A 24167-nucleotide genomic window follows, 5' to 3' on the forward strand; every position below is an offset into this window, starting at 1 on the left:
TCCCTGCTGAATTGTATCAACATGTGAGAGAGAATAAAAATAGGATTTTTGTAAGTTATCCAAACTGTAAAGTGTATGACTATTGTAATGTTAAGCCATGTTCTAATTGTGGAAGATATGGGCATACTGGTTTTATGTGCACAAATAATCATACTTGCTTAAAATGTGCAGGTGATCATTAATGATGAAAATTGTCGAGATTCTTGAGTCCAGTCAAGACTCGGTCCAGCTCGAGACTCTCGAAAAATTTTGGGATTCTCGAAAAAACTTGAGATTTTTTTTTCTCATAACATTATACGGAGAGGATGACGTCCTTTTCGAATAATTTATAGTAACTTATAGATAGATAAAAGATTCAGCATGTTATTTACATGGTGCCAGAGCAGTGCGGCTGGAGAATCAATTTACTTAACATCTAGAACTTTAATAAAAGAATAATGATTTCACTTTATAATTAAAAAATCGCTGCTAATTCTTTGGTACGTAGCTTTCTTCAACATTATTCATTGATTTGATATCAAAATTATTTTAACTCTATACATAATTAGTCTTTTTACTTTTCTGTTTAATGGATAAAATTATTTAACACGTGCTGCACATAAGCAATCAAGTGGAAAAAATTTTCAGTTATTATGCAACCCAGAAAAGCGTGTTTTTTCAGTCTTTGATCTATTTCTCGGAATCGAATAAATGAAATCACTTATAATTTGTATAATTCTTTCTCTCTCTCTCTCTCTTTCTCACTTTTTCGCCCGCATAGATATAATTTATTAACAGATGTTCAACGAAATATCGCAATGAAATAAACGCACATGCAAATAGAGAAATAGAAAAAACAAGCCCAGGTAGATCAAAATACATTTTATAGAAGCTGAGATAGAAATCATGCAGTTATCAGCTAAACAGAGTATACAGAGTGAAAAAATGAACTTTTGAACCTTAATATCTTTGAAACTAACTGGTTTTGTAAACAGTTCAAAGAAAGGGCCCGTTGTACTGTATAATGCCAACTAAATCCAAAATTCGAAATTAATTATTGCCCTTTTACTCCAGTTATCGATATCATAGAAAAATGACTTTTTTCAGTTTTTAGTGTTTTTCTACGGATCTGCCCCATGAAATGACTCAAAATCAAAGTGATGTATGGTTCCAAATTAGATCTACAATAATCATATTAATTTTCAGAAAGGTTCGACATTTAGTTTTTCAATTGCGCTCTATGGTGTATAATAAAATAGGCCCTTGTTAAACTTACGACAGATGATTAAAAATAGTAATCTGTCGTAAAATTTATCAAAATATATACATATTATAAGTAAAACATATAATACAAAATCTGTCGCACGAAAGGTTAAGAACACGTTGAAGAACGTAGAAAGTTGCCGCATAACGAAATTCGTGACGACCATCGCTCACCGGTAGGGGGCGAGTACAGGCAAGTAGAATAGGAATATGGAATTTTGATGTTAAATTTTGAGTTATTTGGTAATAAAGAATCTGTTAGAAAGCTTATTTTCTGTAAGTGCTCATTACTTTTATTAAAAACTATTCACAATTGAGAAACTGGAATATCTGAAATTATAAAAAACGTTCGAAAACATTGATACAAAATATATTATGGTAAACTTTAGATATTTGAGTAATTAAAAATAGGAGTGATTGTTTTACAAGCCTTATGCAAATTTAATTTTTGATTAATATAGTCAATTCATCTGAAACAAATTTCAACAATGATGCTTTTTTGACAGCAACAATTTCAGTATCATTCAAATCAGCGTTATTATTAACAGATCCTTTCATATCTGATCGGTTTAATTGTAAATAAAATCAGGGTTGGAGGGGGGAGGGAGGTTAAATTGTAAATAAAACTAGGGTTGGGCGGGGGGAAGGAATAATTAAGTTGCAACGTAAGTAGCAAGTAGCTTCAACGTGCTCGTAACTCGCTCAGGCCCGAGAGGCACCGAGCTTTGACATTTCTCGGAAAAGGAGGCAAACTGAAATATACAACGAAAACGGCGTATGCTAACTGACGATTTATACGACACCGCTGCATCGCATCGCATTGTGCTATACTCAAAGAAATTGGAACGCGAAACGGGACAGATTCAATCAACCATAGTTCATATAACATACATAGAAACTAGCATTCGTACAATGATCCGTCGTAAATATAACAACCCCGAATAAAATAACGACGAACAATAATATAAATATTTCAGGGCCGTCAGTGGCTCTGTTGGTTAAGGCGCACGCCTTAGCCGTCCGAAACACGTTCGCTCAAGGGGTCGTGGGTTCGATTCGTCGTGAAGTCACTCGGATTTTTTCTGAGTTACTTTCAACAGCAAAAGTACCCAAGACTCCGGCTGTTTCGAGACAGGTTTTTTCGTCGGAATTCTCCTTCAGTGTGATTCCGAAGTTTTCCCTGTCTCACAGGTGTAAGCCTGGGCGAATGCGATACAGTGGTAGGGACCGAAGGTAAGGTAGGAATTAAGGTAGCCAACTCGATGCATTAGGCAGGGAGTGCCGGCCTTACCGGTGTGGAGCTGACGGGCGCTTGAAATGAACAGCTTGCTATTCACTTTAGATGCATGAAAACGGGTCTTTTTCATGCACGTGTTAAGAAATAGTATATTATGTGCCTAGGAAGGAAAAAACTTGGACAGTCCATATCTCGTGTAAATGTGGTGGCAAACACGAGGTATAGGCTGTTCAATTTTACTTCCGTGGTGCGTATACTATTTTTCTTCACACCAGCATCGAAAATGCATATTCATTTCCAGGCGCCCAGGAGGGAATGTAGTACTTTCGGTACAGGTGTGGAGAAAAGGTAATTTTATTATCTCAAAGGTACATACATATTAAGCAATTAACTTTCATTAATTTTTTCGATAACTTTATCAGATAAAAGTGAACGTTCAAAACTAAGAAATCGATATAATTATTTGAAAGTTAGATAACAATTTTAATTTAATTTAATAATAAAGGTAAAGATCTGGGCCGGATCAGTATGCCGGAACTTGTAATTTACCTACACTAGCAAGTTTAGACGCGCTCCGCAATATACACTTTTTAAGATTAGGAATTCATACATCTGGAAAAAGATGGTTAGTTGCGATAACCAAGTACTTATTGTTTGTTTTGAATTAATTATAGTTAATCGCGTTCGTAAAATGATCAAAATAACACGGAAAAAATGGTTGGTTGTGATAACTAAGTACTTGATTAGGATAACCAAATTGCTTGGAAAAATACGCACCAACTATTTTGTTGGTATAATTTACTAAGTGGGCTTAGTTAAGAAAAATTGTTAACCATAACCAACTGTATGGTTGTATTTTGTGTAGTTGCGAGGCGACAAACACTATTTAATCTTGGTTATCTTATTCAATATATTGGTTTGTAATACAAACAAAATATATCGACAATAATAATTAATCTGTCAGTACAACCAAGATAATAGTTGGCTCAAAAAATAATTTAGTTCTAATTACTAAAAAAAAATAGTCAAGTTTGTTTTTAGAACGATGAAGAAAAAAATTTTTGTCTGATTTTTTCACTTTTATTTTATTTATTATTTATTGTTTATTTATTATTAATTATTATTATTCATTTATACATGCAGAATTATTTTATGGACCCGTTTACAAGTTTTTCATTATTTTTTACATTAAATTTACATGTTTACAATTTTATAATACAATTAATATTTCTGAAAAAAATGTCTCACACACTGGGGATCGAACTCGGGTCCTTCAAGTCCAAAGGCAGTGTCTCTGTCGTCGCGCTAGCGATGCAGTTGGTAAATAAGAAAATTTTTGAAAATATAAGCTGCAGCTCGGATTTCAACTAATAACTTGGTATTTACAACAAATATGTTGGTTGACCCACTATGAAAACAGTGATGTACAAGAAAAATTGTTGTTCTTACCAAGTAAATTGGTTAGTAACCTATAAAGTCGACTTGTTCATTGTAAAAAATGTCGGCTAGGTTAAATTAACCAAGCACTTGGTTCTTATAACCAATTTTTGATTAACCAATTAATTATAATTAATTGTTTTTTTTCCGTGTGCACATTCATACATTGCTCACCGGTGGATCAGGGCCGGATAGTTAAGTCGGCATGCTATAGCAAATTTCTGTAGAGTCAGGTTGTGAGTACTCCTAGTGGAAAAAAATGTAATAAATTGTAATAAATTGTAATAAAATGTTTAAAAAAATGTAAGAAAATGTTAAATTAACCAAACACTTTGTTCTTATAACCAATTTTTGATTAACCAATTATCACTTGGTTACCACAACTAACTATTTTTTTTCGTGAAATAAATCGGCGACATCACACTACCACCGATAAGAATTTTTTTATTAAAATTAGTTCAGTTTATCAAAAATTCTGAATTTAAAATTAAGATCTATCGAGAATTCCAAGTTTTTTCGAGAAACCCGAAATTTTTCGAGAGTCTCGAGCTGGATCGAGAGTCTTGACTGGACTCGAGAATCTCGACAATTCTCGTGATTTTCAAAATACTTCGGGATTTCCGAAAAATTTCGAGATCCTCGGGCGAGACGGGATCTCCAAGTTGAGACGGGATTTTTTTCTTCTCGAAACGGGCCGAGAAATCCCGAGATTTTTTCTTCCACATCCTTACACGGAAAAAATGGTTGGTAACGGTTACAAACCGCTTGGCAAAATACGCACCAACTGTTTTTTTGGTTAACCTTACCAAGTACTTGGTAAGTATAATAAAATAATTGGTATGTTACCTGCTTTTTTGGTAACATTTATCAAGTTATTGGTTAGGTCAACCAAAAAAATATAGGTACGTATTTTGCCAAGCGGTTTGTTACTGTTACTAACCATTTTTTTCCGTGTAGTGATCATAACTCTACAGATTGTACGGGTAATAAATTAAATTGTCCTAATTGTATCTTCAGCAACAATAAGTATAAAACACAATATAATACTGAGCATATGGCTACAGATAGTCAAGCATGCACTATTCTACAGAATAAAATAAGGAAGTTCATTCACCTCACTGATTGTACGATACAACTTTTAATACCGAGATATGTCGGTATGGCAGATAATACTTTAAGCAAGGCTATAGCAATGCGAGCACCTGGGATGTCTTCTACATCACTCAACTCAGCTAACACGCGTATAGCAAGTAGACTAAGAACTAAGGAATAACTTATGGCCCAAGATTTCAACTTTGAAGATATATACAGCTTAGTACGTGATGCAGAGGTCATTAGAACACTTAACAAGAGTATCTCGAAAAAATACAACTTAATTTTGTGTGTAAATATAAGAAGTCTAAATGCGAATTACAAGAAATTAGAGTCATTTAATGGAAGCTTGGTATTATAACAAATTATTATAATATGTACGGAAACATAGATCTTACAATATCCTCAATACTATTAATTACAAGGCTATAAAAGCTATTACAATGATAATAAAATTAATAAGGCTTATGGTGTCACGTTATTTATAAAAAAGAATATACAGAAAACAACTAAAATAGAAGTTATTGACAGATTAAGTGTTGTGAGTTCTGATACATTTTTAGCGTCAGGTGAGTCAATCAGGATCTCTGCTATGTACAGGTGCCATGATATATCAAAATCTGAATTTACTAATTCCGTAAGAAATTTTTTGTTAAAACAGGTTAATATAAAAAATCATTGTATTTTTGGAGATTTCAATAGTGATATAAGGTATATAAATTATGAAATAATTAGTTTAGCTGAAAAGACAATTACTCAAGAATTTTTGACAGATAGCTTCCGGCCATAATAGCAAATGCGTCAGCTCTTGGGTGTGAGACTGACTAAATCGAGCGACGACTGATAGTGTGTGAGAGAGTTCTTCGCCGCACCGAGGGATTGTGATCCCTGGAAACGCAGATTGATTTCAGCACACTGCAGTTTATGGTAGAGACTGAAGTCGACAAATGGGTGCTAAAGCTTTGAAGAGAGGAAGTAAATCGCGTCTTGGAAATGCTGATATTAAAGACGTCAGACGACCATAGGAGCAATGTACGGCGTCTAAAGATACGTCTGGTAGGCGACGATATTGTGAAATGCTCACTTTCTTTCGCATTCTTAAAATATTAAAAACTAATAAGATTAGTTATTATAAAGTAAATCCATCGATACCCTTCCTACTAGAATGCAGTGTATACTAAGATATAGCAAACTCGACAAATTCAATATTTAATTGAATTAATAAGAATAAGGAACGACAACGTAAGGCGAAGTAAACATAAAAACATAATTAAACTCGAAGTAAAATCAGTTAGGAAAATCAATAATAATAGTAAATTCACGTAAAATAATAAAGATAAAATAGAACACCGAGATGTATACACACAGTACGACTCTACGGCAAGAGGCGAAGCGAAGCACACCGATACGCACACATACATTGCAGTTCTACAGCGGAGGCTCAAAGCTAAGCGAGGCACACCAATATGCATGCACACCTTACGACTCCACGGCGAGAGATCAAGCGTAGCACACCTTAATGCACGCACACATTGCATTCCTACAGCGGAGGCACAAAGCTAAGCGAAGCACACCGATATACACGCACACATCTCGGCTCCACGGCGGGAACACAGCAGACGCAAGTAGAGACAAAAAAAACAAGAGGCCTACTGTACATCATGGACTGTGCATACCCGAAAGCGATACACGTGCAATGAAGAGAGGTCGCGGAACGCGCAACGCTATTGGCAAGTGACACATTAAGTCACGCGCGCTGGAAGCTTGAGGAGCCGCCAAAGAGTGCGCAAGTCGGCTCAAAATACACAGAGGAAGCTTCTATGAGTCTGCAGATAAAGAAGGTAAATCAGAGGCGAGTTTGACAGGAGAAGAGCACGAGGGAAATCGATGTGCTAGAGAAGAGGATTTTTACTCTGGTTTTCTGATTGGCCCTCTCTACAACGTCACATGCATAAAAAGCTCCAAATAAGGCAAGAAGCTGCATCTAGGCCTCCTAATTGTCCAAACACCCACCCCGCCGAGGAGACGAAAAATCGGAGATCGCCTCTGCTACGAGGGCATAAAAGAGCCTAGCAATAGGTCCCCACATCGTCAGTCTGCTTCAAAAATCGTTGCCACGCGAAAGCTCTGCCCGAGCCCGGTCCGGTATAACATCTTGGAACTTAGAATATTTTCGACCGTTCGGGACTTAGAATATTTTGGGCAGTGCAAAAACATTTACGTTGTGGTTCTTTATTTTCGATAATTTGAAATAATTCGAAAGTTTTAGATAGTTGCGAGCGAGCGTTATTTAAATCTTGTGACAAATTGAATAAACTGTATTAAAATTTACATCGCGAGAACACATTTAAATTGAAAGCTCCTTACCCCTGACGCCCCGTTCCAATCGAAACTATCCGCTTCAGAAGCTGAGCCAAAGCCACTGAGAGGACATGTTGGAAGCAGAGCAGGCCCGTCGCAGAGATAAAGGAAAAGGTAAGTGATTTTAATTAAATAGGCTGCATACCTCTATCGCGCACTTCTCTCTTTCTTTCTCATAATTAGAGACTCAATTAGCCCACCATATTCGCGATAACGATATTACAATTAGAGTAACGTCCTTACCACAAATTTCTCGGAAGTTTACGGAATCAACGTTAAAGAGTTTAACTAAAATCAGTGCGTGTAACGAAAACAGTGCAATTTCGAAAGATTTTCCGGCTGCTACTGGAGGCCGTTCTATTAACCAGATCGCGAAGGTAGTCAAGCACCGACGGCACTCAGCTTCGCACTCTGAAGCTTTGTCCTCGTCCGTGCTTATAAAAGTAAAATAATCCGTAGAGTTACTGTCCGGTGATAGCTTTCAATAGCTTAGGACATAACAATATCGAAGAAGATTTCGTCACCGCTGATGAACTTGGCAGAGACGTCATTTAAGACGAGAAAGACGCAAGGCTGCTCACGTTTTTAGAAATCGCGTTGCCGAGTGTCTACAAAACAGTTGCGGCACGTATTACACAGGATAGCGAATTTGACGGTGCCGACGAAGAATGCGCACAGACCTTTGAGGAAACCAGCCAAGAGCCAAGACCAGCCGAGAACTATGAGACAGTTATGTCGAGGATAGACAGCGTTTGGGGGAGGGAGGACTCTCATCATCCGATGATCGATGAGAAGAAATGACCAAGTGAAAACGCTGTCATAACCTCAATGACGATCGAGACGTTGCCAACGCTGAACAGCGAAATAACTCTTGACGAAGAGCTCAGTTCGAACACAGAGTCACAGAGGACTTCGGAGCTTTGTTTGTCACGCAACGAGTTGCGTGAGGGAAATTCTAAGACCCTCACGCACACGCGGCTTCTAGTGGAAATGTAGAGAATGCATCACCAGTTGCGAGAGTTAGAAGAGAAGGTGAAACGTCTCGAGAAGCCAGAGGCGTATCAGATGAGAAGTCCACTCGCCGGCGCGGAGCAAAGACATAAGCCAAGGGCGAAGCCAAAACAGTAGACAGCATCTGCGTCCAGTACTTCGCAGAAGAGCAAAGCACCAAGCACATAAACGAAGTACGACGCAATAGCCCACGCAAGTGCCCTAAAGGTCAGAGCAAAGAGGAAGCGTGGAAAAGCGTTCCTCCGTCCAATGGACCACGCCTCCTCGAGCAAGTCGAACGGAGACGCAAGGGTGAACGGAAACCCGCGGTCCAGAAAGGCCACTTGCCCCACGAAAAGCAGACGCAAAGAGTGCACGATGACCAATCGCATAAGAGGAAAAACCAGCATAGCGCGAAGGTCGATCTAACGAACAAGACGATCATCGGCGCATCGAAGGATGCATGCGAAAATGAAAAGAGATGCTGAATATGCAAGTCACGGATGCATGAAAGGGAAAGTTGCTCTGAGCCAGATCGTGTAGTCAAGCACATGTCCAGAAGAGCGCGTAAAAAGCTTGAGTGCTGGACCTGTGGACGATTGACGCATTGGTGGCGCAACTGTCCCAACGCAGAGGACAGCGGATGTGAAACGAGAACTTCACAGGCGCAGAACACAAGACGGTGCAGGAGGTCTGATTACAAAAGTGCTAAGGAGTTAGACTCAACAGCCTCGACCTCAAAGTCCTTCCCGCGCCTGTCTCGACGCACTGAGACGGCGCATGCTCGTGTAGAGCTACCAGAAAGTTTACCTCAGGATGGAACATCCTTACCCCGAGGGAGATCAGACGCAAAGACGCGCCCGCGCTCTGAGCGAAGCAAGTCTAGGGAAGGAGACGCATCGCAGTCTGATAATCCTAAGAGACCCTACACCTACTAATGAACAGCGCGAGCAATTTAGACGCAAGGCGGATTAAGACCGTAGAAAGGTCAGAAATGCAAGAGTTTGAATCCGCTGGCTTCGTCCGTAGGGCGAGCGCCCAGCGCTGAGAAAGAAGGTACCATGACGCTTGAGCACAATGAGGACGCAAGAATGCGCGAAGAGAAAAGCGTTAATTCCTGCGTTAGCGTCCGAGATTCAATGTGCTTCTGGGGCTATTACGCCTCTCCATTACCCAACATAGACAGTCGTCTCCGCGAACTGCAGATAACGTGAGACTTTAGACCAGAGCAAGACGTTTGGACTCCTTACGGATTTTATTGGATTCAATGTTTGCCTAGAGTTTAGGCGTGGGTCCACGAAAAGCTGCATAGAGATGACTACGACGAAGAGAAGTCTAGTCAGCGGCAGAGATACAGGGTAGCGCAACCCTATCACCCTTAGAAAACTCGATAAAGAGGGTGAGCGATCGATGCCTGGCAGTGAAGATCTCGAGATAGAGCGGCGAGATAGTATCGCAGCGTGCGAGTAATGCGTCAACGTGCTTAGCGAGTTACTAAAATGCACGACATGGACCGATAGCGAGCAAGGCTGGTGATTTTGTGACAAAGGGAAGTCATGAACGGCGAATACGAAGCAAAACATCACCAAGTAGACGCCGCCTTGAAGACGAGAATTCGTCAGAGGATCGTTGAAGCGGAAGTTCGTCGATCCGGCACCGCCGTACCAAAGGATTCTGATCCGGTCGGATATCGCCGAGTTTTCCCCGAAATCATTCCCCGTTACAAATATTTTCTCTCTACAAATGTGCGCCGAGTCACATCAATATCAACTCGGCGTGGAAAGTATCCCGCGAAGCGTACGCGCGCGAACGAGAAGGCCGTTACTTGGTGCCGGTGCACCAAGTCGCAAAGCTGTAGCCGCTGCTACTGCTGATGCGATACAGAAAAAGGGCTCAGCCCTACTTACTCGCAGTCGTCGTTCTCGGTAGGCGCGCACCACATACTCACACACACTCTGCGCCGGTGGTGTCATTGGCTTGTTTGCAGGAGCGGACGTCCTCTCGTTTGGCCGCTGATCGACAGGCCGGGTCGTCCTTGCTTCTCGTAGCAGGAGTTGGCTTGGACGTCTTCTTCTTACGATCACACACACACACACACACACACTCTTACTCTCTTGTACGCTATCGGTCGTCGCTTGATTTAGTCAGTCTCACACCCGAGAGCTGTCACGCGTACGCTATTATGGCCAGAAGCTAACTGTCTGTCCGACGGACCGCGACTTATACGCGAGGCTCCGCATCTTGTCTCGCGCTTGCGCAACGTTGCGTTTCAACGATGCGCGAATCTACCTGATATTTATGTGTTTTGGCTAAGTTCATTGCACAGCTTTTAAACCCCTATGGTTTTTAAGATATCAAGGTTTCAATTTTTTTTGAGAATTTTTTGATTCCTTATATTTCTAAAACAATGTAGTCAAATACTTTAAAATTTATTTGGTGATTAACCATAAAAAAGCTGCCTGCTGCTAAAATTTTAGACGATTTCGTTGATTGGTTCTCAAGTAAAGAGCTGAAATGTAAAAACCGATTTTTCCCTCACTCTTGGAATATGGGTTATTTAAATTAAACCATACTTTCAAGTGCGGTTTTGCTGGCATTTAAGACAAATTTATTCGTAAATATTCAAAAAGCACAAATATACTGTATATTAAAACAATATTATATTTATAAATTTAGTTAGACCTATGAAATTAGTTAGAGGAAGCTACGTGCCAATGAATTGGCAGCGGTTTTGATCATCAATAATAATACTTATGTCGTCCGCTGTCAATTTCCGTGATTCTGTTTGCATGAAGTATCTTTTAGAATATGGAAAAAATATTTATTGAAAAACGATTAGTATATAATATATATTTTCATACTTAAAGATTTAAAAAACATTCTTATTTAAACTTATTTTTTTTTAATAGAGCCCTTTTTGATTATGATCCGAATAAGGATGATGATTTGCCAAGTCTTGGACTGAATTTCGATTTTGGAGATATATTACATGTTACTAATGCAAGTGATGATGAATGGTGGTTAGCTACAAAAGTTTTTCCTGAAAGTAATGAGGGATTTGGTATTATTCCGGCTAGAAAAAGATGGGAAAGAAAACAGCGTGCAAGAGATCGATCAGTTAAATTTGAAGGTCACACACCTGTTTTAATCGATAAGGTAATAACTTTCAAAGGTTAAAATTTTAAAGGTTAAAATTTTCAAAAAATTAATGTAATATTATGCTAATGAATATTCCTACAATTACATAAATACTTTTTAAGCTCTTGTCCAGTATAAAGAGTTTCGTAGAGACCTTTTATATCCTGGACGAAAGTCTATTGGATTTGACCAAAATTCTGTTTTTTCCAATTCTCACTCTGACATTTTTTACAAAAAGGGCTTATTCATAAAAGTACTTAGGCTATTTTGTAGAAAATTGAATTTTGAACAAATTTACAGTATTTAAAAATTCAAAATACCCAATCGGAAAAAGTTTTCGTAGTAGCGAAGATTAATTCACCAAAAATTGTGATTTCTTCCGTCCGCAGGACCTAATGTTCATAAAAAGTGACCTCATATTACACATACTCAAACCAACTTTTTTTATTAAATATACTATATTTTACATGATCATCATGTATATGCATCTTTAGACATACTTTTGTAGACCAACAGAGCTATAAACAGACATTTCTTCACTACACCTAAACTAAATTCTTGAAATAATAAACTTTTCACTACTGCTTCTATTAAATACTCGTACTAAGATTATTTTGTTTATAAAATTACATTTATTGAGCGTTAGTATTATACGGGCCCTTATAGCGAGACTGGGCGTGGCCTTAGTGGAGGAGGGGATACACCAGCCTACAGTAGCCCGTGTTTATGTAAACAGAAGCAATTGTACATGTAAACAGTAGCTAATTAGGTCAAATATAATGATTTTTGACCCCTAAAGTATATCAACAGTAGTTAATTGTTGTAAACAGTAGTTAAGTCGGTCAATTAAGATGATTAATGACCGCTACTGTGGTACGCAAGTGATAAAAAGTGTGTCATTTTCATAATGGGTGACCTACTTTAATTCGTTTATTTATAAATAATTTATAAATAATTTTTAACATAACCTATATAGGTCACGAGGCCTTTTTACACTATATTAGCCCTCTCCCCCTTTTTATACTCTATACCGGCCCCAAGCTCGGGGATCGCGATGATGGGTGACCTACTTTTATTTAATTATTTTTAAATAATTTATAAATAATTTTTAACATAACCTATATAGGTCACGCTTCTACTCTATATGAGTTCCGAAATCTTCTTTACACTGTACTAGCCCTCTCTCCTATTTTTTACTCCATACCGGCCCCAAGCTCGGGCGCACGAGGCGCCTTACCCCGCCTTACCCACTTACTTTAAGATATACTAGACCCCGAGCTTGCGTGCAGCTCTTCTCCCCCCTTTAACTCTATAGTAGCCCCGAGCGCGCACCGCGACTCTCTCTCTCTCTCTCTCTCTCTCTCTCTCTCTCTCTCTCTCTCTCTCTCTCTCTCTCTCTGGTGAGTCGCTTTGACAGCTTTTCATTCTGCTCCTACTTTCGCACTGCTTTTCTGCCGCTTCTTGCCTTCGGGCCCTCTTTTGTTGTAGATTGTTGCACGCTCTTTTTTGCAACCTTTGCGACGACATATAAATCGCTGAAGGTTGCAATTTATTTTCTACATCTTTTCTGCACAAACTTTCTGCACGGCTTCTAACCTACAAATCTACTCGGCTCGGCTTGGCTTGGTTTCCCGCTCGCACGGCGTCTCTCTCCGCTCCTAATCAACATCAAGGAGACATCTACCGCATCGAGGGAGAACTTCTAAGGCGTCTGCACATTGTTTGAGGTCGGTACTTTCTCGCTCTTTACACTAACGCTCCATCTAGCCGTAAGAGTTATAACACCGACTCTATCACTCCGTCGATAACTTAACATCACACACGAATTTGTGCTCTACCGACTGCCAGTAAGTTATCGACGAAAATGAGTGAGAACGGCGAAAAGAGCGGGGAAGTGCCTTTTCGGCTATGCGGCAGCTGTAAACAGCCTATTCAGCACAAGGAGCCGAAAAGGTGTGCTTTTTGCAAGCTCCATTACCATGTCAAATGTCTGAACGCCATCAACATCAAGACAGTCGTGGTAAATGACAGGCAGTTTATAGCCTGTCCTCCCTGTGCGGACGCCAAGGGTGCCAAAGCGGGACTCAGGTCAACATCAGCGGCGGGGGTGACTGCGACAACAGCGGCTAACAAGACCACCCCAAAACATCCGGGGACGAAGAAGACGAGATCGGCACCACCATCAGCCAATACTTCACGAAGTACATCACCAGCTCGCTCATCACCAACCATCGAAGCTGCATTGAAGGACATTCGTGAAGCTCTCGATAACATCCGCAATGCTCATGCGGAAGCCATCCAGACACAAAACATCGTGTCGGAGAGGATCTCGAGAATTGAGCAACGTCTTAGCCCGCTGGAGAAGGGTCTAAAGGCCCTCGATGAGCTGCCTGCACTCAAGACTCGCATACTTAATGCTGAGTCCATCATCACCGAGTTGCAGGCACAAGTCCAAGATCTCTCATCCAGGAGCCCAGCACTGCAGCAAGACAACAACAACAACAGCAGCAGCGCTGCGGAAATTAGCAGCCTCCGCAGTGAGCTGGCTGAGGTCAAACGACGGCAGGAGCAGACCTCAAATAGTGTTGTTGTCATCACGGGCTTGCACTACACCCGTGAGACCTCGCTGCATCTTCTCGCGTTTGCAGTCATAAACGCACTTGACCCAACGGTCCTACGGAGAGATGTTGCATCCGTCAGGGTCATGGGTAGGCTTGATGCACCCCGGAACACCGCCAGGAGTGATGGCAGACTACCTCCACTGGCCGTCACCCTCTCGTCGAGTGCACTAGCACGAGCAATCGTCGTTGCCAAAGCTCGTAAACGCAAGCTCCACACCAACGAGCTGGACGCAACCGTGATGGAGGAGGCCAAAGCTCTGAGCCCTGACCACCAAGGGCTCATAAACATCAATGAGCTACTCCCCACTGATGTCCACAAGCTGCGTTCACGGACTAGGCTGGAAGCCAAGAGGAGGCAGGGCTGCCGAACGTTCGTCAGGGATGGGAGATTGTTCATGCGCTGCAACGATGACAACGAGCGTGCCACCGTCATCACCACCGATGCCGAGCTGAATGATTTTTTAGCTCGGATCCCGCTCGCCGTAAACATCACTCCACAATGAAGCTGCCACACATACATTTCATCCCATCACGTCCGCCATCAAGCTCATCCGCCGTGTCTTCATCGGGTTCTAAGGTATCTCTGTCTGAAGGTCTAAGGGTCTGTCATTTTAATGCGAACTCTCTCACGGGTCACATTGAGATGATCAGGCTCTTTTTATCCACTCGCTCTTTATTCCACGTAATAGCTGTTACTGAGACCTGGCTGAGCGAGAAGGTGACATCCAGCCCTTCACTGGATGATTACCTGCTCTGCAGACGAGACAGAAACAGAAACGGTGGAGGTGTGGCCCTCTATATACACAAATCTCTGACGGTTAGTGTTATTTCATCATCCGACGGTGAATGGTCCGGCAAGCCAGGCAAGCCTGAATACCTCTTTTGTGAGATATCGGCCAAGGGAGTTTCTCCCATCTTCGTGGGGGTTGTGTATCGTCCACCTCATGCTCCTTTTTTCCAAGGCTCTATTTATTAACGAACTAACAACTCACATGCACAACTACTCCACGAAGGTTATAATGGGGGACTTTAACTCTGACCAACTATCCTCATCTGAAGATGCCAATTTCATCAGGGCCTTCATTGATGAGAACTCTCTTTCGTCCGTTCCCTATGGTGCCACGCACCATAAACAGGGTTCTGACACCTGGCTTGATCTGTGCCTAATCGACGAGCAGGATCGCCTGCAGTCATACTGGAAGACAGACGCACCTTTCATCAACGGACACGACCTTATCATGGCCACTCTCGACGTACAGATTCCACGCTACGTACCAAATACATACTCATACAGAAACTTTAAAGGAATCAGCGCTGAGAAGCTAAGAGACTTTCTTAGCGAATGTGACTGGTCATCTCTCACCACTTCAACACTTGACGACTGCATATCTTTACTTAACGCTAACCTCACTAACGCCATCAACCACCTCGCTCCATTGCGGACTGTCACACCAGGGCGTCAACGTCACCCGAGAGCAATAGACTTTACAGGCGTTTCAGGGACTCCAGCCTCGAATCAGATCGACGCGTTTACAGATTAGCTAGAGACTATGCTCACAAACAAGTCGAGGAGGCCACGCTGAATTATTACTATTCACGCCTGTCCACCTTGACCGATATTGCTGAGATCTGGAAAGAGCTGGAGAAACTTGGAATTTCTGCCACCAAGGCCCCCTTACCATCTAGATTTACCACAGATGAACTCAACACGCATTTCAGCGCGATCTCAAATGATCCGCTGGCTCCTGCTGTTGAGGATTATCTTGTTACCCTGGAAAGTCTTGACCTCCCGGAACATTTCGAATTCAAACCTATAACGGAATCGGACGTGTTGGCTGCGGTGTCGCACTTTGACACTCAGGCCAGGGGGAGCGACGGCATCCCACAGGTTGTCATCTCAAAAGCATTGCCGGTTCTTGCTCCCTTCCTAAGTCATATTTTCAACCTGTCCCTTAGCGAACCCTGCTTCCCATCTGCCTGGAAATTGTCACTTGTGCGCGCACTCAACAAAATCAGTTCACCAACAGCCCTGACTGATTACCGTCCGATTTCACTTCTCTGCTTTCTTTCCAAGGCTCTGGAGTGGCTAGTACACAGGCAAGTCTCAGAATACCTTGAATCAAGGCTCTTACTAGATAACCTTCAAACAGGCTTCCGCACTGGTCACAGCACTTACAAGGAAAGGTACCCAACCCGAACTCACCGATTTTGATGATTTTCATATATGTTGTAGAAAATAAAAAAATAAGAGACACGTATTTTTTTTATCGGCTAATTTTCACTTTTAAGGGGTAAAAACCTCCCCTAAAGTTAACCCCCAAAAAGCGTTTTTTTTTAAATATCTCGGCTTAAAATTAATATTTTTCAATGAAACAAATTGGAGGTTATTTCTTACAAAAAGAGCAAGTATTTCATGGTGATTTGAAGAGTAAGGGTAGCATCCCCTATTTTTTAGGGGTTGAAAACATATATTTTTTGGCATAATTTTATAATAAAAATGTTTAAACCGACTAAAAAAAATTGGAAAAAATGTTTAAACATCCTTAATAACAAAATTTAGTTGACGTCTTTCGGTGTTTTCATAAATATTATCCCTAAGGGGGTAAACCACCCCTAACACAAAATAACTGTAAATATGTAATTCAATACATAATATTTCGTAGAAAGTTTGTATATAGAGGTTTTCGAGGTCGCTGATTACAAATCTGTTATCAGATTTTGAAAATTCAAAATGGCGGATCCAATATGGCGGACGGAAATATCGAAAAAAAATTTTATATAATAAAAAAGTTTTAAACGACTAAAAAATTTGAAAAAAATTTGTAAACATCTATAATAAACAAATTAAGTTTTTCGGTTTTTTCATAGATACTTCCCCTTAGGGGGGTAAACCACCCCTAACACAAAATAACTATAAATATACTTCAATCCATAATATTTTGTAGAAGGTTTGTATATAGGGGTTTTCGAGATCGCTCTTTACAAATCTGATATCAGATTTTAAAAATACAAAATGGCGAAACCAATGTGGTGGACGAAAATGTCGAAAAAAATTTTAACTTTCAAAAAAACTTGTTTACAAATGTGTGATCTTTGTAGCCTGTACATGTGAACTAAAGAGCCTTAAACCCTAAACCCCTAAAGAACAAATAGGCTAAATGGTTGTGCTTTTTAACCAAACCACCTCAAATTCCTAAATTTGTAAACAAGAAAATTCTGTGTGTGAAGCAGTTTTATAATTTCCGTAGAAATTGTTATCAGAATGTTATTGAAATTCCTTTATTGTAAATTCAACTTATAATGTATTTTTGTTTATAATATTAGAGTATAATAATAATCTACAATCTTTTATCTTTTGCCATAGTGCATTTTTTGTATTGAGCATAAAATATATTATTTTACGATGTTTTTACAATAATGGTAGTCCTCATAAAAGTGTTTAAAGCACAATGCTTTTTTGCACCAACCACATCGTACAATTGCAATGTTTGTGCACCCTTCTATTTCGCAATGTGTTGCACAAGACTTTCCAAAACTGAAATCTATAGGATTATCAAATTTATCTGGTTTTTCATTGACGTAACCGCTTTTATACCAGGAATATTTAAACAAATCTATATATCTCGGTGAAGACAGTTGGTTGTGAACCAATGATTGAAGTTTAATTATATTATTTCTCACATGTAAATTCATATCATGATCCATTAACATTACATTATCAGAAAATGTTCGGACAAAGTTTTTCCAAATACGGAATCCATAGACATCAAGTGGTTGTATTTTTCCTGTGGTTCCAGTTGGAATTTTTTTTATGTTAATAATTTTATTTTGTGGCATTGTTTCTTCTATAACTTTGTCACAATGACCACTCCAAGAATCAAGTAATAGTATTGAGTGATGGCCTACATAGGGATAAAATATTTTTTCCAACCAGATTTTGAAGTGATCTGCAATTAAACGACTTACTAATTAACTGATCAACGATATTACAATGTAAAAATTGTTATTAGTTCCCTTACTTGTTGTTAATTTTCCAGATTTGGATGCTTCCACGTACACGTTTTCTGGTCTAAATATGTTTTGTTCTACAATAGGGCCAAATTTGCCACTTGGTTCCTTTAAAACAAGAAATAGCGGTGACAACAGTTGTCCAGTAGCTGATATTAGTGGCTGTATAGTATAACTATGCGTTGTTGCTGAAATTGACTGTACCAGACATTGCACTTGCTTTTCTCCTTCTACTGCTAATGTTCTTCCAGAATGCATTTCTAGCTGAAATCCGCTCTGATCTGTATTATACAAATTTTCGAGTCCAATCCTTGGTATACACGATTTAACGTCATCGATAAATGCTTCAGCTTTAGCCGTAAGTTCTGCACTACTTTCTAGTGTTTTTCTTGTTATGAACTTATTTATTTTCCTAGAAACTATTCGGTGTGCTTGCTTAAATTTGAGTAACCAATGTTTAGAAGCTTTGAATCTAATATCATCAAAACCAATTTCTTTTTTAGCTTGTAAGGCCCATCGAATTATATCTTCATCGTGGATAATTGAACCACTGTCGAGAGCTGCTTGAAAATTATCCAGGGTATACTGACAAATTTGTGCTACTTTTTCTCTATACGTGCCACCTTTATTAATTGAATGAGCCCAACGACGTAGCTGACTAATAGATGATACTTTTTTGAATCTGTTTTGCACTGTTTTGAGACTTAAATTTTGCTTCGTTTTGCTACTTCTCCAAAATTCTACAGCTCTTTTTTTGTATTCAAAATCTAGTTCTTCATTATCTGCTGTACATTGATTTGTTGGTGCTATATCCGGATCAGGAAAATGATGTTGCACTTCATCTTCAATTATTTCCGCATTATGGTCTTTATACTCTTCTTGAAAATCCAAAGAGTCATCAGTAATCATTTCTACATCGTTGAAATCATGTGTTGCATCTATTAAAATTTCTTTTATTTTTTCGGCCAACTCTGTTTCGTGATAATTCGTGACACTATCTGGTATGTTTAACGCTTGAAAGTATGCTAATAATAAGTTTAGAACGTTTAACGGATTAATTTTCATTTTTCAATCTAAAATGAAAACAAGCGGTAAAATTTATACAAGCTGTGTTTTTGCATGTAAGGCACGACTGCTACATTTCTACCAGAATAAAACGAGTGAATGTAAATTGAATCAAATCATTAATTTATGCATTGGAGAAGAATTCTCGTTCCACTTTGTGATGTTCGGAAAACTCTATTTTTGGTTTTATTCAACTTTTATTCACTTTGAAATTGAATAATGTAAATCTATATAAAATCACTAAAGAAAATTTTCTACAACTGTATGATACCACTGACAAACAAAAAGACGTACTATTCGTACTTTCCGGCATCGAACTAGAATACCCACAAAACTCACTCACTGCCTAAAAAATAACACAGGCAGCTGAGGTAAACACTCGATGAAAACAATCTAAAAAAAGAACATACTGATTCGCACATATTGTCAACAACTTTTATGAGTGAAAGACATTTATCTGTGGAATTATCATTGAATGTACGATAATATTCATTAAACTAATAAATGCATATAAAATTCCCTTTCAATAACAACGTGTTCTTTAATTGCAAATGAAGTTCGAGTATTAATATTCTTTTATGTATTTTTACCAATAACAAAAATTATCATAGTAATATAATAATAATAATAGTAAGAAGAAGAAGAATAAGCATAATTGCAATAGCAATAATAACAGTAATACTGATAATAGCAATGATAATGAAAAATAATAATAATAATTAGAATAATATTTATTATTAAATTTAGATTTTTTGATAAATTCATTAAATCGTAGCAAATAGTATTATTATGGAATTCCAGACTGTAAATATTTTACTATAGATACAATAATCATTACTTCGAGAATTCATCTAAAAAACTTTCGGCTTACGAAATAATTGTAACAATGAAAAACTCCCAAGTTTGACAACATTAAATTTTATTACAAAACGCAAAAGAGTTTGATAAACTAATTTTATTAACCTATGTTTTTTCATTTGCAAAAAAGTGTGGACTTTTTGAATTTATAAAATTATATAATTATGCAATTTATGAAATACTTTATAATTTATGAAATTACTTTTGAAATTATGCTAATTTATAAAATTAAAGCACAACCATTTAGCCTATTTGTTCTTTAGGGGTTTAGGGTTTAAGGCTCTTTAGTTCACATGTACAGGCTACAAAGATCACACATTTGTAAACAAGTTTTTTTGAAAGTTAAAATTTTTTTTCGACATTTTCGTCCACCACATTGGTTTCGCCATTTTGTATTTTTAAAATCTGATATCAGATTTGTAAAGAGCGATCTCGAAAACCCCTATATACAAACCTTCTACAAAATATTATGGATTGAAGTATACTTATAGTTATTTTGTGTTAGGGGTAGTTTACCCCCCTAAGGGGAAGTATCTATGAAAAAACCGAAAAACTTAATTTGTTTATTATAGATGTTTACAAATTTTTTTCAAATTTTTTAGTCGTTTAAAACTTTTTTATTATATAAAATTTTTTTTCGATATTTCCGTCCGCCATATTGGATCCGCCATTTTGAATTTTCAAAATCTGATAACAGATTTGTAATCAGCGACCTCGAAAACCTCTATATACAAACTTTCTACGAAATATTATGTATTGAATTACATATTTACAGTTATTTTGTGTTAGGGGTGGTTTACCCCCTTAGGGATAATATTTATGAAAACACCGAAAGACGTCAACTAAATTTTGTTATTAAGGATGTTTAAACATTTTTTCCAATTTTTTTTAGTCGGTTTAAACATTTTTATTATAAAATTATGCCAAAAAATATATGTTTTCAACCCCTAAAAAATAGGGGATGCTACCCTTACTCTTCAAATCACCATGAAATACTTGCTCTTTTTGTAAGAAATAACCTCCAATTTGTTTCATTGAAAAATATTAATTTTAAGCCGAGATATTTAAAAAAAAACGCTTTTTGGGGGTTAACTTTAGGGGAGGTTTTTACCCCTTAAAAGTGAAAATTAGCCGATAAAAAAAAATACGTGTCTCTTATTTTTTTATGTTCTACAACATATATGAAAATCATCAAAATCGGTCAGTTCGGGTTGGGTACCTTTTCTTGTTAGTCTGGCCTAATTAAGCTATCTGATGATGCCAGAGCTGGGATAAACAAAAAGAAAGTAACACTACTCCTTCTCTTTGACTTTAGCAAGGCATTTGACACTGTGTGTCACGTCAGGCTCCTGAGAAAGCTATCCACCTTTGGCTTCTCAAAGCAAGTCATCCGCTGGTTTGCCTCCTACCTCTCTGGTAGAGAGCAGGCCGTCGTTGGTGACAATAACGAACGTTCTTCTCCTCGGCGTCTCAACATCGGCGTCCCGCAGGGGTCCGTTCTCGGTCCCCTGCTGTTTGCATTGTACATCAATGACATCGGTTTCTGCCTTGATACCGATGTTTCCCATCTCATCTACGCGGATGACTTGCAAATTTACAGTCAATGCCACCTCGAAGAGCTCGATTCTTTATCAAACAAGATGAGTGCCAATGCTGAGAGGATTACTGGTTGGGCTGCACAGAATAAGCTAAAACTTAATGTTGCTAAAACTAAAGCAATTGTCCTGGGCTGTCCCTACTACATAAACGCATTACCCTCAACAGCTAACACTTTCATTAACATAGGGAGTGCCCAGGTCAGCTTTGAATCTTCCGTGCGTAATCTGGGATTGGTGCTCGACTCTAAGCTTACGTGGAGGGAGCATATTACACAAGTGTGTAAGCGTGCTCACACGCTAATGTACAGGCTTTACTTTTTCAGGAAAAGCACCAATCTCAGGTTGCGCAAGCACTTAGTGCAGGCCCTCCTGTTTCCTCTTATAGACTATTATTCTCTCGTATACTGTGACCTGACGCAGGAACTCGACCTAAAACTTCAGAGGCTCGTGAATACAGGAATTCGGTACATCTATGGTGTAAGAAGAGATGAGCACATCTCCCCATACAGGCGGGAGTTGCAGTGGCTAACCACTGCCGGACGCAGGAAGTATTTCACTGCTTGTTTCCTAAGAAAAATGTTTAACACAGCCGTACCATCATACGTACTGGCATACTTTGACTTCCGCGTGACACTTCGGCCTGTTAGGGGGGAGGTGATACCTCTGGATATTCCGACATTCGCGACGGAGACGCTGAGGAACTCGTTTCATATCAGCGCCTCATACCTATGGAACAACCTACCATCTCACATTCGTAACACTACATCTGTCTCAGGTTTGAAGAGACTAGCTAAAGAGCACTTTCTCGAGCTTGAAAATACAAACACTTGAATCTCTTGTACACATTCACGCAAACGCACACACCCACACACTCTCGCTTAACCCATCTTCACATTATCATACTATCACAATACACATTTTTGCTGTACTACTACTCCTGCTGTATACAATTTATCGTACAACATATTGTACGCCAAATAAATTTAATAAATATAAAAAAATTTCCCCACCGCTTTACGCCATACTAGCCCCACTGGCAGGAACGCGTTTCCTGCTGCTTTCTCGTGCCCGAGCCCTCTTCTTCTTTACAGTCCGAACTCGTTTTCTATGACGCGACTCTTCTCCCCACCGCTTTGCGCTATACTCGGTCCTTGTTATAGTGCGGCACGTGTCAGCTCTGCCAGGTATGCTACCTGAGACTATCTAAACCCTGCGTTTGTTGCCCCTAATTTCAGCTCTGATCCCTTCTCTCAGCTTGTATATGGTCTGCGGTTTGGGCTTTTTGAAGAGAGGATCGGGAATTTTCAATCTTTTTTTATTGATGATATGGCTTACACTAAGAGGAAATAAAATATGTCCTACTACACGGTGTCAAGAAGCCTACTCTAAATTTCAGGGTTGAATAATGAATACAGCTATTTATATTTTTTAACTTTTGGGAATTAAATAATGAACACAGCTATTTAAATTTTAATTTTTATATTGAATAATTACTATTTTAAATACATGAAAATCATACAGTGCGGTGAAGTGAAAAAAAGCACACATACACACGCGCGCGCGCGCGCACTTACACTAGATCTATATGTACAAAGACAGTTTAAAAAATTATTTAATTACAAACAACCGACATATTTACACACGCGCGTTGCTCGTAACTGTCGCAATTGACGTGTGGGTCCACCTCGTAGTAGCCCGAGCACCAGCTCTTTGGGTGGTGTTGAAATCCTATAGAAATCGCGAAGGAGATGGGGTGCTGGCGTAGTGGCAGTATCGTTGTTGTTATCGTCGTCATTGTCATCTGCTGATGGTGGAGGCGAAGGCGATCTTGGTGAGTCCATATCAAGGATAAATGGGCAGGACTGTTCCTCGCACTTCCAGCAACGAAATAAGAGACACTTCTAGCACTGTTACCAGAGATCGTGTTCGGATGATTTCGAGAAGCACAATCTGCAGCGCACGTTGATCGGCACAAACTGTGCCGCCAGAGAAGCCTTTCGCTCGGCTTCTTGCTGTTTTTGCTGCAACAGCGCTGACATGTCCAGCATTATCTGCTAGTAGCGCTAGAGCTGGCCGTTCAGCTTCTCCATTGCACATTTTTTAGCTTCGATACTTGCGAGAAGCGCATCGCGTTGGGCTGCTAATTTTTTCAATTCTGCCATGATGGTGGCCACGTGTGTGCTCTCTGTAGGGACTCAGAGCGGACTGATCGGTGCGAGCCGTGTCATAAACGTAAGCCGTTGGCAAAAATTTCTGCACGTAGGTAGAGGGGGACCGCTCCTCTCCACTCTTTTCCTTTTAATGACGTTCGTTGTCTTAAGAATGCGAGACCGCTGGTAACGCTATACTCGGACTGGATTATTTGTATACACTTAAGCTCCAGCATGAGCTATGTGCCTAAAGCGTAAACAGCGAGTACAGTATCGAATTTATTTCTCTCGATCACTGGTGGCAGCATGGATTTCTTAGATATAGCTGTAATATGCGCTGTTTTAAAACAAATCCCCTTCATTAACGGTT

General features: G+C 39.3%; 1 protein-coding gene across 16 annotated transcripts in view; it reads left to right on the top strand.

Moving 5' to 3' along the window:
• LOC100119218 (disks large 1 tumor suppressor protein) overlaps window positions 1-24167 on the top strand; it is a 1703670-nt gene that overhangs the window by 1072160 nt on the left and 607343 nt on the right. For all 16 annotated transcript variants that reach the window (XR_004227336.2, XR_004227337.1, XR_004227338.1 and 13 more), the window contains one exon: window positions 11269-11515. Coding sequence is in view for 13 of the 16 variants with exons in the window: in XM_031928125.2 (XP_031783985.1) it covers window positions 11269-11515 (247 nt within the window). In the remaining 3 variants the exon portion in view is untranslated. The remainder of the gene's footprint in view (window positions 1-11268; window positions 11516-24167) is intronic.

Source organism: Nasonia vitripennis (genome assembly GCF_009193385.2).
Source record: "Nasonia vitripennis strain AsymCx chromosome 4 unlocalized genomic scaffold, Nvit_psr_1.1 chr4_random0003, whole genome shotgun sequence".
In the NCBI taxonomy this organism is placed as follows: domain Eukaryota; kingdom Metazoa; phylum Arthropoda; class Insecta; order Hymenoptera; family Pteromalidae; genus Nasonia; species Nasonia vitripennis.